At 58.7% G+C, this 12959-nt stretch overlaps 2 protein-coding genes across 2 annotated transcripts in view; one reads left to right on the forward strand and one right to left on the reverse strand.

The window, feature by feature from the left end:
- Positions 1-8361, forward strand: part of MYL7 (myosin light chain 7) — a 9497-nt gene extending 1136 nt beyond the window's left edge. Inside the window, exons 2-7 of the mRNA XM_024211318.1 lie at positions 2108-2218; positions 3057-3132; positions 4839-4943; positions 6960-7038; positions 7889-7937; positions 8260-8361. Of these exons, the coding sequence (XP_024067086.1) occupies positions 2108-2218; positions 3057-3132; positions 4839-4943; positions 6960-7038; positions 7889-7937; positions 8260-8361 (522 nt within the window). The remainder of the gene's footprint in view (positions 1-2107; positions 2219-3056; positions 3133-4838; positions 4944-6959; positions 7039-7888; positions 7938-8259) is intronic.
- Positions 8362-9513: 1152 nt separating this feature from the next.
- GNLY (granulysin) overlaps positions 9514-12959 on the reverse strand; it is a 5365-nt gene continuing 1919 nt past the window's right edge. The window contains exons 3-6 of the mRNA XM_024211238.2: positions 11034-11144; positions 10590-10761; positions 10135-10264; positions 9514-9600 (exon numbers count right to left, since the gene is read on the reverse strand). Coding sequence (XP_024067006.1) covers positions 10251-10264; positions 10590-10761; positions 11034-11144 — 297 coding nt within the window. The 3' untranslated portion in view covers positions 9514-9600; positions 10135-10250. The remainder of the gene's footprint in view (positions 9601-10134; positions 10265-10589; positions 10762-11033; positions 11145-12959) is intronic.

The following is a 12959-nucleotide window of genomic DNA, read 5'->3' on the forward strand; positions in this document are numbered from 1 at the left end:
CCCCCCACATCCTGGGGCGAGGGAGAGCCGGGGCCTGTGCTGAGAGCCCCCCCCAGAACAGCTCCAGGCCCCCACGTCCTGCGGCGAGGGAGAGCCGGGGCTTGTGCTGAGAGCGCCCCCCCAGAACGGCTCCAGCCCTCCCACATCCTGGGGTGAGGGAGAGCCGGGCACTGTGCTGAGAGCGCCCCCCCCCCGAACGGCCCCCGCCCCCCCCCTACTGGGGCGAGGAGCAGCCCCTCAGCATGCAGCAGGGCACTAACTCGGGGGGACCTGCCCGGGCCATGCCAGAGCCCCATTGACAGCCCCTAGATACCCACTGTCAGTGCCCCCCCAGCCCCAGCACTGCCAGCAGACCCCAAAGCCTCACTGCTGTCCCCCTAGAGCCCCATTGTCAGCACCAGCCCTCCCCCAGCCCCATTGCCAGTGCCACCCCCTGAGCCCCATTGCCAGCCCCTGCCCCAGAGCTTACAGCCCCCGTGGGGACCATGCGGCCAAAGAACAAAGAACGCAGGGAAGGGAAGAATTCCGCATCCCTGAGATTACTAGTGACCTTTCCCTGCCTCCCTCCAGCCCTCTCCCACCCACAGACCCAGAGCCCTTCCCCCACTAGCAGCTGACCTCCCAGCCCCACCCCCATGCAGATACCTGCCCTAGAGAGCACCTTCCCTCCCCCTGCCCCATTGCCCCCTGAGAGGGGTCCTGGGAGGGACACGGGGCCCAGAAGTAGAGAGCAAGGCAGATCACTGGCCTGCAGAGGGCGCTCTGGAGGCTGGGTTGAGCTAATTCCCTGAGAGACCAGCAGGAGGTGCCGCAGGGGTGAGTCCACTTGTGTTACAGTGTGAAACTGATTTTTTTCTTCCTAAGTGGAGCACTTTGCATTTGTCTTTGTTAAACTTCATCCTGTTTAACTCAGACCATTTCTCCAATTTGTCCAGATCATTTTGAATTATGACCCTGTCCTCCAAAGCAGTTGCAATCCCTCCCAGTTTGGTATCATCTGCAAACTTAATAAGCGTACTTTCTATGCCAATATCTAAGTCGTTAATGAAGATATTGAACAGAGCTGGTCCCAAAACAGACCCCTGCGGAACCCCACTCGTTATGCCTTTCCAGCAGGATTGGGAACCATTAATAACAACTCTCTGAGTATGGTTATCCAGCCAGTTATGCACCCACCTTATAGTAGCCCCATCTAAATTGTATTTGCCTAGTTTATCCATAAGAATATCATGCAAGACCGTATCAAATGCCTTACTAAAGTCTAGGTATACCACATCCACCGCTTCTCCCTTATCCACAAGACTCGTTATCCTATCAAAGAAAGCTATCAGATTGGTTTGACATGATTTGTTCTTTACAAATCCATGCTGGCTGTTCCCTATCACCTTACCACCTTCCAAGTGTTTGCAGATGATTTCCTTAATTACTTGCTCCATTATCTTCCCTGGCACAGAAGTTAAACTAACTGGTCTGTAGTTTCCTGGGTTGTTTTTATTTCCCTTTTTATAGATGGGCACTATATTTGCCCTTTTCCAGTCTTCTGGAATCTCTCCCGTCTCCCATGATTTTCCAAAGATAATAGCTAGAGGCTCAGATACCTCCTCTATTAGCTCCTTGAGTATTCTAGGATGCATTTCATCAGCCCCTGGTGACTTGCAGGCATCTAACTTTTCTAAGTGATTTTTAACTTGTTCTTTTTTTATTTTATCTGCTAAACCTACCCCCTTCCCATTAGCATGCACTATGTTAGGCATTCCTTCAGACTTTGACGGGAGTTGGAACATGCTGGGGGTTATCAGTGGTTTAAAACTGTTTGTCTGTTTCAATCACACTGGTCCCAGGCACCGGAGAGGGAGGCACCTTTCGTGCCAGCAAGGGGCTCTCCTTCTGCTGCTTGTGCCCACTGGCACGCATCACAGGGCTCCTCACTGATTGGCTCTGCTGGGCTCAGCAGGATTCCTTGTGCTCTCATTGGCTCTGCCAGGGGCAGCAGGATTCCTTGTGCTCTGATTGGATCTGCTGGGGACAGCAGGATTCCCTGTGCTTTGATTGGCTCTGCCAGAGACAGCAGGACTCCCTGCACTCTGATTGGCTCTTTCCCCTGCAGGCTAGCCGGAAAGCCGGGACCCGAAGCAAAGCTGCTGCCAAGCGTGCCCAGAGGGGCTCCTCCAACGTCTTCTCCATGTTCGAGCAGTCTCAGATCCAGGAGTTCAAGGAGGTGAGGGTGCCGCGGCCCATTGTGTGTGAACGCCAGCACGCCGGGGAGCCCAGGCAATGCACATGATACCCACACAGGGATATGGCCCGGGGTGAGAGAAGGGTCAGGGCCATGGCCTTCGCAAAGAGAGAGGGGGGAATATTCAGCGTTAGCTCCCCCAAGTAGTCACAGCACACACACAACGAGCTAGAACCTGAGCATCAGCCATCTTGCAGGAAGGCTGCAGCATAACACGACTTTATGTCTTAGAATCCAGAAGCCAAGAACCAAAACCAGAGAGAGACAAAACAGGCTGCTCCCTGTGGCAGAGAGGCCCAACTCACCCCATCTTTCTCTAGGCAGACTGACTGCACAGGACCCAGATCACAGGCTACCCTGCAGAGCCCCCCAAGCCTACAAGCAGGACCAGGAATCCCCATATAATTTAACGTGACAGCTCGGACTTTTCACACAGTTTGCAATATACCACACTTTGCATTGGCCGGCTGGTTTCTGAGCCTCTCACAGTCACGTTTTTAGCTCTTCTCCCCAACCACGAGGTACTTGATTGGAACCAAAGCCGAGATTCTCCCCGAATCACCTGACTCCAGGAGCTGGAGCTTGAAGATATCGTGACACTCACAAGTCGGCCACGCTGGGGCTGCAGGGAATAATGTGGCCTAGGGACTCAGCCATGGCAAGCTGGGCTGGAGCTCCCCACTCCTGCTGGGGCACGGCTAGGGAGAGGGGAAGATGCCAGCTGGAGGGAGTTCTGCCCTACCAGGAGAGTGAGGGGGCTGGTGCCGAGGGCTGCAAGCAGGCCCAGGCCCCAGGGCTCAGCGTCTCATTCTGTTCCTAGGCATTCAGCTGCATCGACCAGAACCGTGACGGCATTATCACGAAATCAGACCTGAAGGAGACCTATTCCCAGCTTGGTGAGTGAGCACCTCACCCCCCACCCTCCCAGTGCACCTTGGCCAGGGGCAGGCACCAAAGCTATCCCCAATAATCATCGTTGTGAAATGCCAGGCCTCAGCAAACCCCCTGGGCCTGGAGCTCGCTGCAAGCTTCAAACACAGACCACGGAGGTGCCCAAAGAATGACAAACCTGTCAGGACATCACCATCTATCTATCCTCATCCACCCCCTCTATTTATCTAATCTAATCTATCTATCCCCATCCACCCCCTCTGGCTTGAGTAGCTTGCCCTCTGGCGGGAAGGCAGTGAAGGTTCTCTGCTGTCCCAATCTCTTGCGAAAGTGAGTTCCCTAGTTCAATATGGAACAAACCTGGGCCCGGTGCATCGCCTGGAATCGAAAGGGTCTGAAAGTCCTTAATCTCAGGCACGGCAGCTTTGTGCGAGTTTTGCTTTGGTATTCCCGTGTATCGGCTTGGAGTCTAGTTCCTCAGCCGTGGGCCCCGTGGCGCCAGGCGCTGCACAGACACAGGCCCTGAAAAAAGGGCTGAGTTTTCAGTTCATTCAAAGCAAAACTGGGAGGCTCCTGCACTTACGCTGGGAGCCCAGGAGCAAAAAAGCCTCTTCTTGCTTCCTCAGTCCTGTGGTGCCAATGTCCCGTCCCCCCCACCCTGCCCCAGAGCATGGGCCTACCCTTTGTGTCTGAGGAAGAGGGGAGCCCTTGGAGCAGGAGACAGGCAGGGAATTCTCAACCACCACGGGCCCATGGGCTGGTGCCCAGTAAAGAAGGGTCCTGCCAGTGGGTAACACCCCTCTGAATGGGGACGTGGGCTGCTGGGGGATCCTGCACCGCCAGGGAGCGGGTGGGGCTGGGGAGCACCGCTTTAACAAGACAAGCCCTTTGTTACAAATCGATGAAGGAAGCCAGCTGCTAGCTCCAAAACTACCCTGCCCCCTTGGCAGACAGCGGGAGCTGGCTGCTTATCGGCAGGGCCGCTGATTAAGTAGCAGGCACGCTCTTTCCACCGGGCACTTGAGCTTGGCATCTTGTGATTTCCATCCCGTGCGTCATCGCTGATAAGGCTGGCTCTGCTTGCCTGCACTGTGGGGGAGTGAGGCGGTCAGCTTCTGGGCTCAGGGGCCCGGCTCAGGGGCGAAGCGGGCCTCCTCCTAGAGCGGCACGAGGCGCGGGCCCGGGTTCACCTCAGATCCCGGCCTGGCCTCTCTGGTGCCTTTATCAAAGGGGGCTCTGTGGAGGTGGCTCTCTCCACCGACGCTGCCACGGAGATCGGCCTATAGACCCCGACTGAGATCAAAGGGACCTGTCGTGCTGGGCCCTGCCCCCACCCTGACCCAGATCAAGGGGACCTGTCGAGTCAGGCCCTGCACCCACCCTGATGGAGATCGGGGTACCACTGTCATGCCAGGCCCTGCTTCGACCCTGACAGATCGGGGGGCCCCCCATCATGCTGGGTGCTGCCCAGAGGTAGCAGAGGGTGAGAACAGAGTGGGTCGTGTCATCCGATGGCATGATGTGCCAGCTCCCTGGCTGGAGCTGCCTCCCTGCTCGGGTTGTGCTGGGGTCCAGGCCTCCCGCTGTACAGCGGTAGGGCTCCACGGGGCAAGGCCTGCTCCTGCCGCCGGAAAGCGAACGGTGCTCCGAGCTGGGGGCCAGAGGCATCCTGGGGAAGATGGGCTTTCACCGGGCCTCCCCTCCTCACCAGGGAAATTGAACATGAAGGACGAGGAGCTGGACGAGATGCTGAAGGAGGGGAAGGGCCCCATCAACTTCACCGTCTTCCTCGCACTCTTCGGGGAGAAGCTGAATGGTGAGTAAGCCGAGAGCTGAACGGGGCCGAGAGCTGGAGGGGGCCCGTTCAACCTGGGCTCTATCGACCTCTGGGACATCCCTGGCCCTATCACCAGAGCATCCGAGCGCCTCACCCTCCATGATGTATTGATCCTCACACACATGGGGTTATGATTCCCATGGGACAGATGGGGAAACTGAGGCACAGAGCAACTGGGTGACTTGCCTGTGACGATGCGGTTCTGGCGGAACCCAACTGAGAGTGCCAGCTCAGGACAAATTGCTCTAATAGGGCAGTTACAGCCCAAGGCTGGGGTTTTTTCCACCTCTAAGGCAAACCAAACCAGCCAGACTAGGAGGACTTCGGTCTCACCCCACTGGCTAACCGCAAGTCTCACAAGCAATCTCCTAAGACACTCCAGTTTCCCAGTATTACCACCAGTGCCACTCGTTATGGGGACAAATGATTATGAAAACCAATACCCCAGTAAAAGAAAAAGGTTCTCCTGATCCCAAAGGACCAAGCCCCAGTCCCAGGTCAATATACAAATCAGATCTTACCCACAAATCACGCTGTTGCCAATCCTTTAGAATCTAAAATCTAAAGGTTTATTCATAAAAGGAAAAAGATAGAGATGAGAGTTAGAATTGGTTAAATGGAATCAATTACATACAGTAATGGCAAAGTTCTTGGTTCAGGCTTGCAGCAGCGATAGAATAAACTGCAGGTTCAAATCAAGTCTCTGGAATACATCCCCCGCTGGGATGGGTCCTCAGTCCTTTGTTCAAAGCTTCAGCTTGTAGCAAAGTTCCTCCAGAGGTATGAAGCAGGATTGAAGACAAAATGGAGATGAGGCATCAGCCTTATACAGTCTTTTCCAGGTGTAGGAACACCTCTTTGTTCTCACTGTGGAAAATTACAGCAAAATGGGGCCTGGAGTCACATGGGCCAGTCCCTGCATACTTTGCTGAGTCTGAAGGCATATTTGCCTTCTCTCAATGAGTCCATTGTATAGCTGATGGTCCTTAATGGGCCATCAAGCAGGCTAGGCAGAGCTAATCCCAGCTTGTCTGGGATATCACCCAGAAGCATAGCATAAGTTTGTCATACAGACAGTATAGAGCCATAATAATAACTTCAACTACAAAACTGATACACACATATAGACAGCCTAATCATAACCAGTAAACCATAACCTTGTCTTAGACACCCCATTTGACCCCCTTTATACAAGATTTGGGTGCCACTACAGGACCTTGATTGCAACAATGATCTATATGGTCCCAGTTTATGTCAATAACATCACATTGCCCAAGGTCACACTGGGGTGGCACAGGTTTCCTGCATCCCAGACTCGCCCTCACACCGCTGGAGCATCCTCGCGGTGCCCAGCTCTGCTGCCCGCTTGCTCTTGGCATCCTCGAGACGACTTCACGCTACACCCGCAGTGCGGGATGCTCCCATGTTGCCTTTCTCTCCCGCTGGTGACTGTTCCAAGTGGAGATCGAAGGTCCCCAGGCCCTGCCTGGAAAGAAGGATTCCCTCAATAGCTTCGCCAGCATCCCCTCCTAGGCATGGCCGGGTCCCCTGTCGCAGGCTCTGGGTGTGAGCCGTGGCTGAGTGCTGCCGGGCCCCACGGGGCTTGGAGATACCGTGATCCATGCTGGGAAAACCATATAGTCTCCTGCTGCCGCTTAACTCGGCTTTTAGCTGCTGGGGTCTTTGGAAACCTGCAACACCCAGCAATGGGCTTGTGGGGGGGGGCACAGAGGTGGTGGTGCAGCTGCCCTCTGAGATGTGGCTTTGGGCACCTCAGAGCGGTCGGAGCGCAGGCAGGGAATGCGGGTTCCCAGCACCTCTGAGGAGAGGGAGGGTCGTCCGCACTCCGAACCTGCGGGGCAGGACGAGCCAAGAGAAGCAGGGCTGTGCCCCCGCCCCGAGGCAGGCATGGGGGGGGCCTAGAGCCAGGGGAATGGGGCTGGGGAACCTCAGCCTCATCCTGAGCTAACCAGCCCCCCTGCCCCCCCCCCCCAGGCACCGACCCGGAGGAATCCATCCTCAACGCTTTCAAACTCTTCGACCCCGACGGAACCGGCCACGTGAACAAGGATGAGTGAGTCAAAGGGCCCCAAGCCAGGGTGTGGGGGGCAGTCGCAGGCCTGGGGGACCCAGCACCTCTAGGCCCACAGGGACACGAGCAGCCCCTGCTTCTGGGGCCTCGGCTTTTGGGATCCCAGGTGGAGATGCCCTTGGCCTGGTGTCTTGGAGGGGCTGCGCGCCCCCAGATCTGACTGACCTCAATGGTGGGGGCTGCAAATCAGAGCCCAGGGTGTCTCAGGCTGGACTCTCAGGGCCATATTCCCAGGTGCCTGATGGCTCGCGGGGCAGGGTGAGGCCTCTCCAGTGAATGGCAAGGCCAGGAGCAGAGCCGGCTCTGTGCCACCCTGGTGCCGGGGGCATCCTGGGCCAAACTGGGTGTGGGCTGGAGCCAGGAGGAGGCCTGGCTGGACCCCCCTGTCACTGCCCCAAGGGGGAAAGGGCCAGGGGGGGCGGAGCAGGCTGCCACAGCATGTGGAAGGGGCGGGAGAGGGTAGGGTGGGGGGGGCAGGGCCAAACGGGTCCCAGCAACTGAGAGGCCAGTTCGGAAAACGTAGGGTTAAAAAAAGTCTCTGTGTGCAGTGGGCAGGTCTGTCTAGACCTGCGGGGCCTGTGCCCCTGGAATCTCTCCTCTCTTCCCCCCCCCCCCCCGACCCTGCCTCACTTCCAGACCTTACCCAGCTCCTGTCCCCCAGGCCCTGTCTCTCAGATCCTTCCTGCCCCTTGCCAGGACCCACCTGGCCCCTACCCCCGCTTAGGCCCCAGCCCCCCAGTCCCTGCCTGGCCCCGGCAGAGCTGGGCACTCAGGGGCAATGGGCACAAACCCAAGGCTCTGCGGTCTCACTCGCGTCCTGTTTCGGTTGCAGGTTTAAGCAGCTCCTGCTGACCCAGGCAGACAAGTTCACCCCGGAGGAGGTGAGATGGCCCCTGATCTCCCCCCGCCCCGAATCAGTGGGTCCCAGGAACTCCCCACGGGTTGGCAGGAACCCCCTCCTTGCAGCCCTGGGAAGTGTGTGTGTGTGTGTGTGTGTGTGTGTGTGTGTGTGTGTGTGTGTGGTTTTGCGCTACACGCCCCTCCCCCCCCCCCCCCGTGGCAGATCTGGGTGCCCGCCAGCCACTCGGGTCTTTGGTGCCACGGCTGCGGCCTCCCCGATGGGCCCCACCCCACCCCACCCCGGGAAGTCACTGGGATCCTTGCCCACGACTCACGTCCCCACCCCTGCTCTCTCCTGCCCAGGTGGAGCAGATGTTCGCGGTGACGCCCATCGACGTGGCAGGAAACATTGATTACAAATCCCTCTGTTACATCATCACCCACGGTGACGAGAAGGAGGACTGACGGGTGATGCGGCTAATCGACATGTACCCCATGCCTAGCGCCAATGAAATAAAAGCCCAAGCCCATCAAACGAGCGCCCTGCGTGTGACCGGTGGGGCAGGATGGAGGGAAGCCCCGTCTGTGGCCAAGGGGGAGAGGGACGCTAAGGGCTTGTTTCAAAGGGCCAGGCACAGCTCAAGGCCATTCCCTAAGCACTGGGTGTGAGGCCAAGGGGACCCTGGCACAAGGACCGGTGGGTGACGAGGATGCAAAGGGCCTCTCCTGGGCATGCAGCCTGTGGTGCCCTCCTCCACTGTAGGCCCCCGGGGGGGGGGAGCAGCGGGCAGGCCCCGGGACGGAGGAGGACGCAAGCCATGCAGGGTTGCTCTCCCATGATGGCGGCAGGGGGCATTGGGAATCCATCCTGCGGGAAGCAGCCTGGGGGAGACGTGGTTCAGATCCAAAGCTCACACCCGTGGGGAGGCCCCTTGTCCGCACCCTGGGTGTGGCCCCCCCGGCACAGCAGAGGAAGGGGGGGGTCACAGGATCCTCTCCTGGCCTGAGAGGTGAGAGGCTCCTCTGCGCAGGGGAGCTGGGTGACCAACAGGCAATACCCGCAGTCACCCTGTCCCACCTGCTTCCCCCACCCCGTCCCTTATCTCCCTCCACCTTAACCACGGTGAGCTCGGGACACGGGGCAGTTTCGCTGGTGGCCACTTTCTCCTCCTGCACTCGCCCGTCCTCAGGCGCGGCTTCTTCTGAGCCAACAGCTTCCGCTCCCTTTCCTGCGGCCGGGCCCCGCTCCCAGCTCTTGGGGAAGGAGCTGCAGGGGCCAAGGCCGCCACGCCCAGCCTGTGACGCCATCAGGGCCCCTGGAATAAGGCGCGCAGGAAGGAAAGGCAGACGACGGGCCAGAGACATGCGGGATGGTGGCTGGGACAAATGTTTCTCAAGCAGCCTCAGCAGCGCTGGAGCCGAAAGGCTCGTTTCCACCTGCCCGCTCCCCCTGCCCAGCAGGGGCATGAAACCAGCCACACGTTGTCCAAAGCACTTTATTCATAAGGAAGCCAAAAGCAGTAGGGGGAAAAGGGGGTCAGATGCCCAGCTGGTGCAAATCGGCATGGCCTGGTGCTGTGCCCACGTGCACCGGCTCAGCATCCGGCCCACGATATCCAGCAGAAGAGATGCCAGAGCCAAGCTGATGGCCAAGGGCTGGCAGAGTCACTGTCCTCCGGTTGTCTGCTCCGGTCTGCAGTGGTCCTGGATGCGGGAGACAGCCTGTGAGCTTAGCCAGCAGGGGTCCTGCTTTCCACCTTGAGCTCCAGGCTCTACCCACCGTCTCCTCCACAGTCCCGACTAGCCCCCCATAAACCCCCCAGCTGCCCACACTGTCTGGGGCTCATAACCCTGGGTGGCGTTCGGAGCACCCACTGGTAAGCGGGTCCCCTAAGCACCCATCCCCTGTAGCCGTCAGTGTGTGCTCCAGGCCCCGCTCCGTGCCTGATCCCTAGAGATGAGCGTGGGGCAGCCCCAGCTGTGGAGCCGTGGCTCTTTAGCACAAGCTGTGCAGCAGCCACCCCACCCAGGGCATCACAGACCAAGGAGCACATGGGCCCTGGAGACACTGCAGCCCTCACAGGGCCGGGCCGGGCTGAAGCACTGGGTGAAGGAGCCCGGCTGCTGCTCCAGCATCACCTTCAGGGCATGGTGCTATAAGCCAGACCTGAGCACCAGTGGGTCCCGCTCCCCACCTCACTCCCCCAGCCCAGGGATCTGCCTTGGGGTATCACGTACCCAGCTGGCCCTATGCCATGCTCCATCCAGCCAGTTCTGTGCATCGCAGGCGGGCGCAATCAGCAGCAGCGAGAAGCTTTGGGGAATCGGCGTGGCCTCAGGGCAAGCGGCGGGTATCAGTTGGAGAACTCTGGAGGGAAAACCAGCGTTTCTGGGTCAGAGCAGCTCCAGCCCCGCGGGCAGGCCGGCCTAGGCATCCTCTGTGCAGCACCTCAGAGATGGGCCGGGGGGTGGCTGAGGCCTAGCGGGATAATCCAGGGGATGGGGGAAGAACAAGGCGGGGGAGGATCCCTTGGGACGCGGGAGGGGGTGAACTCTGCAGGGGACAATTCCTGGGGTGGGCGTGATTGCTGGGCCGGGAGAGGGAGAGCCCAGTCGATGTTTCTGGGAGAAGCCCCGAGGGGCCTGGGCCGAAGTTTCCCGTGGGGGATGAACTGCGGCCTACGCACTCTCACCTGGGGGCTCCTTGCACAATTTCATGCTGATGCAGATGTCTCCGGCCTCATCGCCGTTCTGCAGTCCCTCCGTGAGCTGATCTTTGTACTTTTTCAGCAGCGATTTACACATCCGGGCCTGGCGTCTGCCCACGGATCTGCACACGGAGCTCAGGGCCTTGTTGATAGCATCCTGCGGCGAGAGCCCTGGCACGTGAGCTATGGCACCGCGCTCCGCCCACCCTCTCCTCTCCCATAACTTCGCCATCAGCCAGGGAATCGTCCCCCGGTCCGCTCCCCACCTCTCCCTCTCCTTCCCCACTCTCCCATCACCATCACGCCCTCTGCTCTCTCCCCCCACACACCTTCTCCCTCCTCATCCCACTGTTCCTCACCCCTCCCGCACACTTCCTCAGGCCCCCTCCTCTAACCTCTGGGCTGGCCAACAGGCACTGGGTGACGTACCTCATCGGGGTCATCGCCAATCATCGACTTGAGCTTCTCCACAATCTGGGTGCAGAACGTGCACCTCTTGTTAGGGGGCCGAGCCTCGTCTTCCTCCTCCAGCTGATCCCACTGTCCCAGAGAGAACCGAGAGACCCTGTAGTGCAGCTATGGGACCAGGGCCCAGTGCGGCCAGGTCCAGGGCAGCGGGCAGCATTAACCGGGAGCGGGAGTGGGGAGAGAGAGACACCCAGCCCAATAGGGGTTCTCAGAGGGGTTGGGCCGGGTGTTCCATTGTTACCTCCTCTGACCACAGGGCAGCAGTATCCCTGCCATTATCTATCTCAATCGCTCATCTAGCCCTAATCATTATTCTTAGTTATTATTCATACTGAAGGAGCACCTAGTAAGGTGGTTATGGGGCAGGGCCCCGGTGCCAGGCACTGCACAAACGCAGAACAAAATGACACACTCCCTGCCCCAAAGACCGTCTCTGAGCGCCACACAAACTTCAGTGTATTTATTAAGGCTGGTTGAACGTTTCCCCTTGAAGCTGTTTTTCAGTGGGAAACTGAGTTTTCGACTCGGCGAAATGTCCCCGGAAAGCGTCTGCTTCCTGTGGGAAATGTCGCTTGTTCAGCCAAAAAAACGGAGCGAACAAAATATTTTGATGCCAAAGTGTCTCATGGGAGTTGTAATTCAGGTGCTTCCTGCTTCCAGCCTCCTCTATGGACCAGGCTCCCCAGCTGAACATCGTCTCCCATGATGCACCGGGGAGAGGTGGCGGCCACAATAAGAGGGGAGACTAAGCATCATGGGAGATGTAGTACAGCCAGCCATAGAGGAGAATGGGTGCATAAGGCACCTGAACTACAACTCCCATGAGGCACTGCAGCAGCATTTGCAAAACCAAAATATTATGGTTTTCAATATTTTTGCTGAAAACTTGAAATTTCCCATGGGGGAAAAAAATCAGCTCTAAATTTATCCTTTCAACCCCCCGGGAGGCAGGGCCGTGCTATGCTCCCCAGAGAGACAAAGTGATCTGCTCAAGGTCACTCAGGGAGTCTGTGGCAGGGCAGACTAGTGCCTTCACCACTGGACCACCCTTCCTCACCGACACAAATGAAGTTTTGCCTATCTTGGCCTTGGGTGGGGAGGTGGGGGTCAAGGGGGTGGAACCAGGGGCATGGGATAAGGGAGGGTAGTGGGGTTGGAAGCAGAGGGCGCAGAAGTTGGATTGTGGAGTGGAAGGGCTGCTGCAGTGGCTGGCTCCTGCCATTGCCTCACTAGCTGCCCCAGCTCCTCCCTGGTGCTGGGGGGCAGGGAGAGGGGCGGGGGCAGCTGGCTGGGTCGACCCGCTTGTGGGTCATAAGTGGCTCCTACAACCTCGGCTGCAGCCAGGAGCTGCTCCTGCAGCAGGGATTGTTCCTGGCCCCGCTCCATCAGTTGCCCTGACCCCCTCTCCCTGCCCCACCTGGGCACTGCAGGACTGGGAGGGGGGAGCCATGCAGAGCTGGAGACGGGGGAAGGGGGTTTCCGCTCCTGCCCAGCTTCTCTGACTGATGCGCGTGGCTCTGTCCAGCCCCCTGCCTTCCATTGCCAGACTAGCCAACTCCTTCTGCACCCTGTGCATTGCTAACGCAGCCCAGAGCTCAGGAATTTTCATCCCTGTGTCTCCTAAAGCCCCTCTCTGGGCCATGCTGAGCTCCGCTCCCAGAGAACCCCTCCCTTAGCCCCCGAGTGTCTGCAGCACCCAGGCTGGGCACCCAGCACCCCTCCGTGCTGCCCCCTCACCCCACCTTTTGTCACCCAACTGCAATCAGTTCCCCTCCCCTCACTCGCGGCATGGGCAGCAAGCGGGGAAAGGACACGGCATGCAAAGGGGGTGGGGAGATCCGGACGCGGCTCTAGCACCCGCCCAAGGAAAGGGGGGAGGAGACATGG

The sequence above is a fragment of the Terrapene carolina genome, unplaced genomic scaffold (genome assembly GCF_002925995.2).
Source record: "Terrapene carolina triunguis isolate 2854851 unplaced genomic scaffold, T_m_triunguis-2.0 Scaffold53, whole genome shotgun sequence".
Lineage (NCBI taxonomy): Eukaryota > Metazoa > Chordata > Testudines > Emydidae > Terrapene > Terrapene triunguis.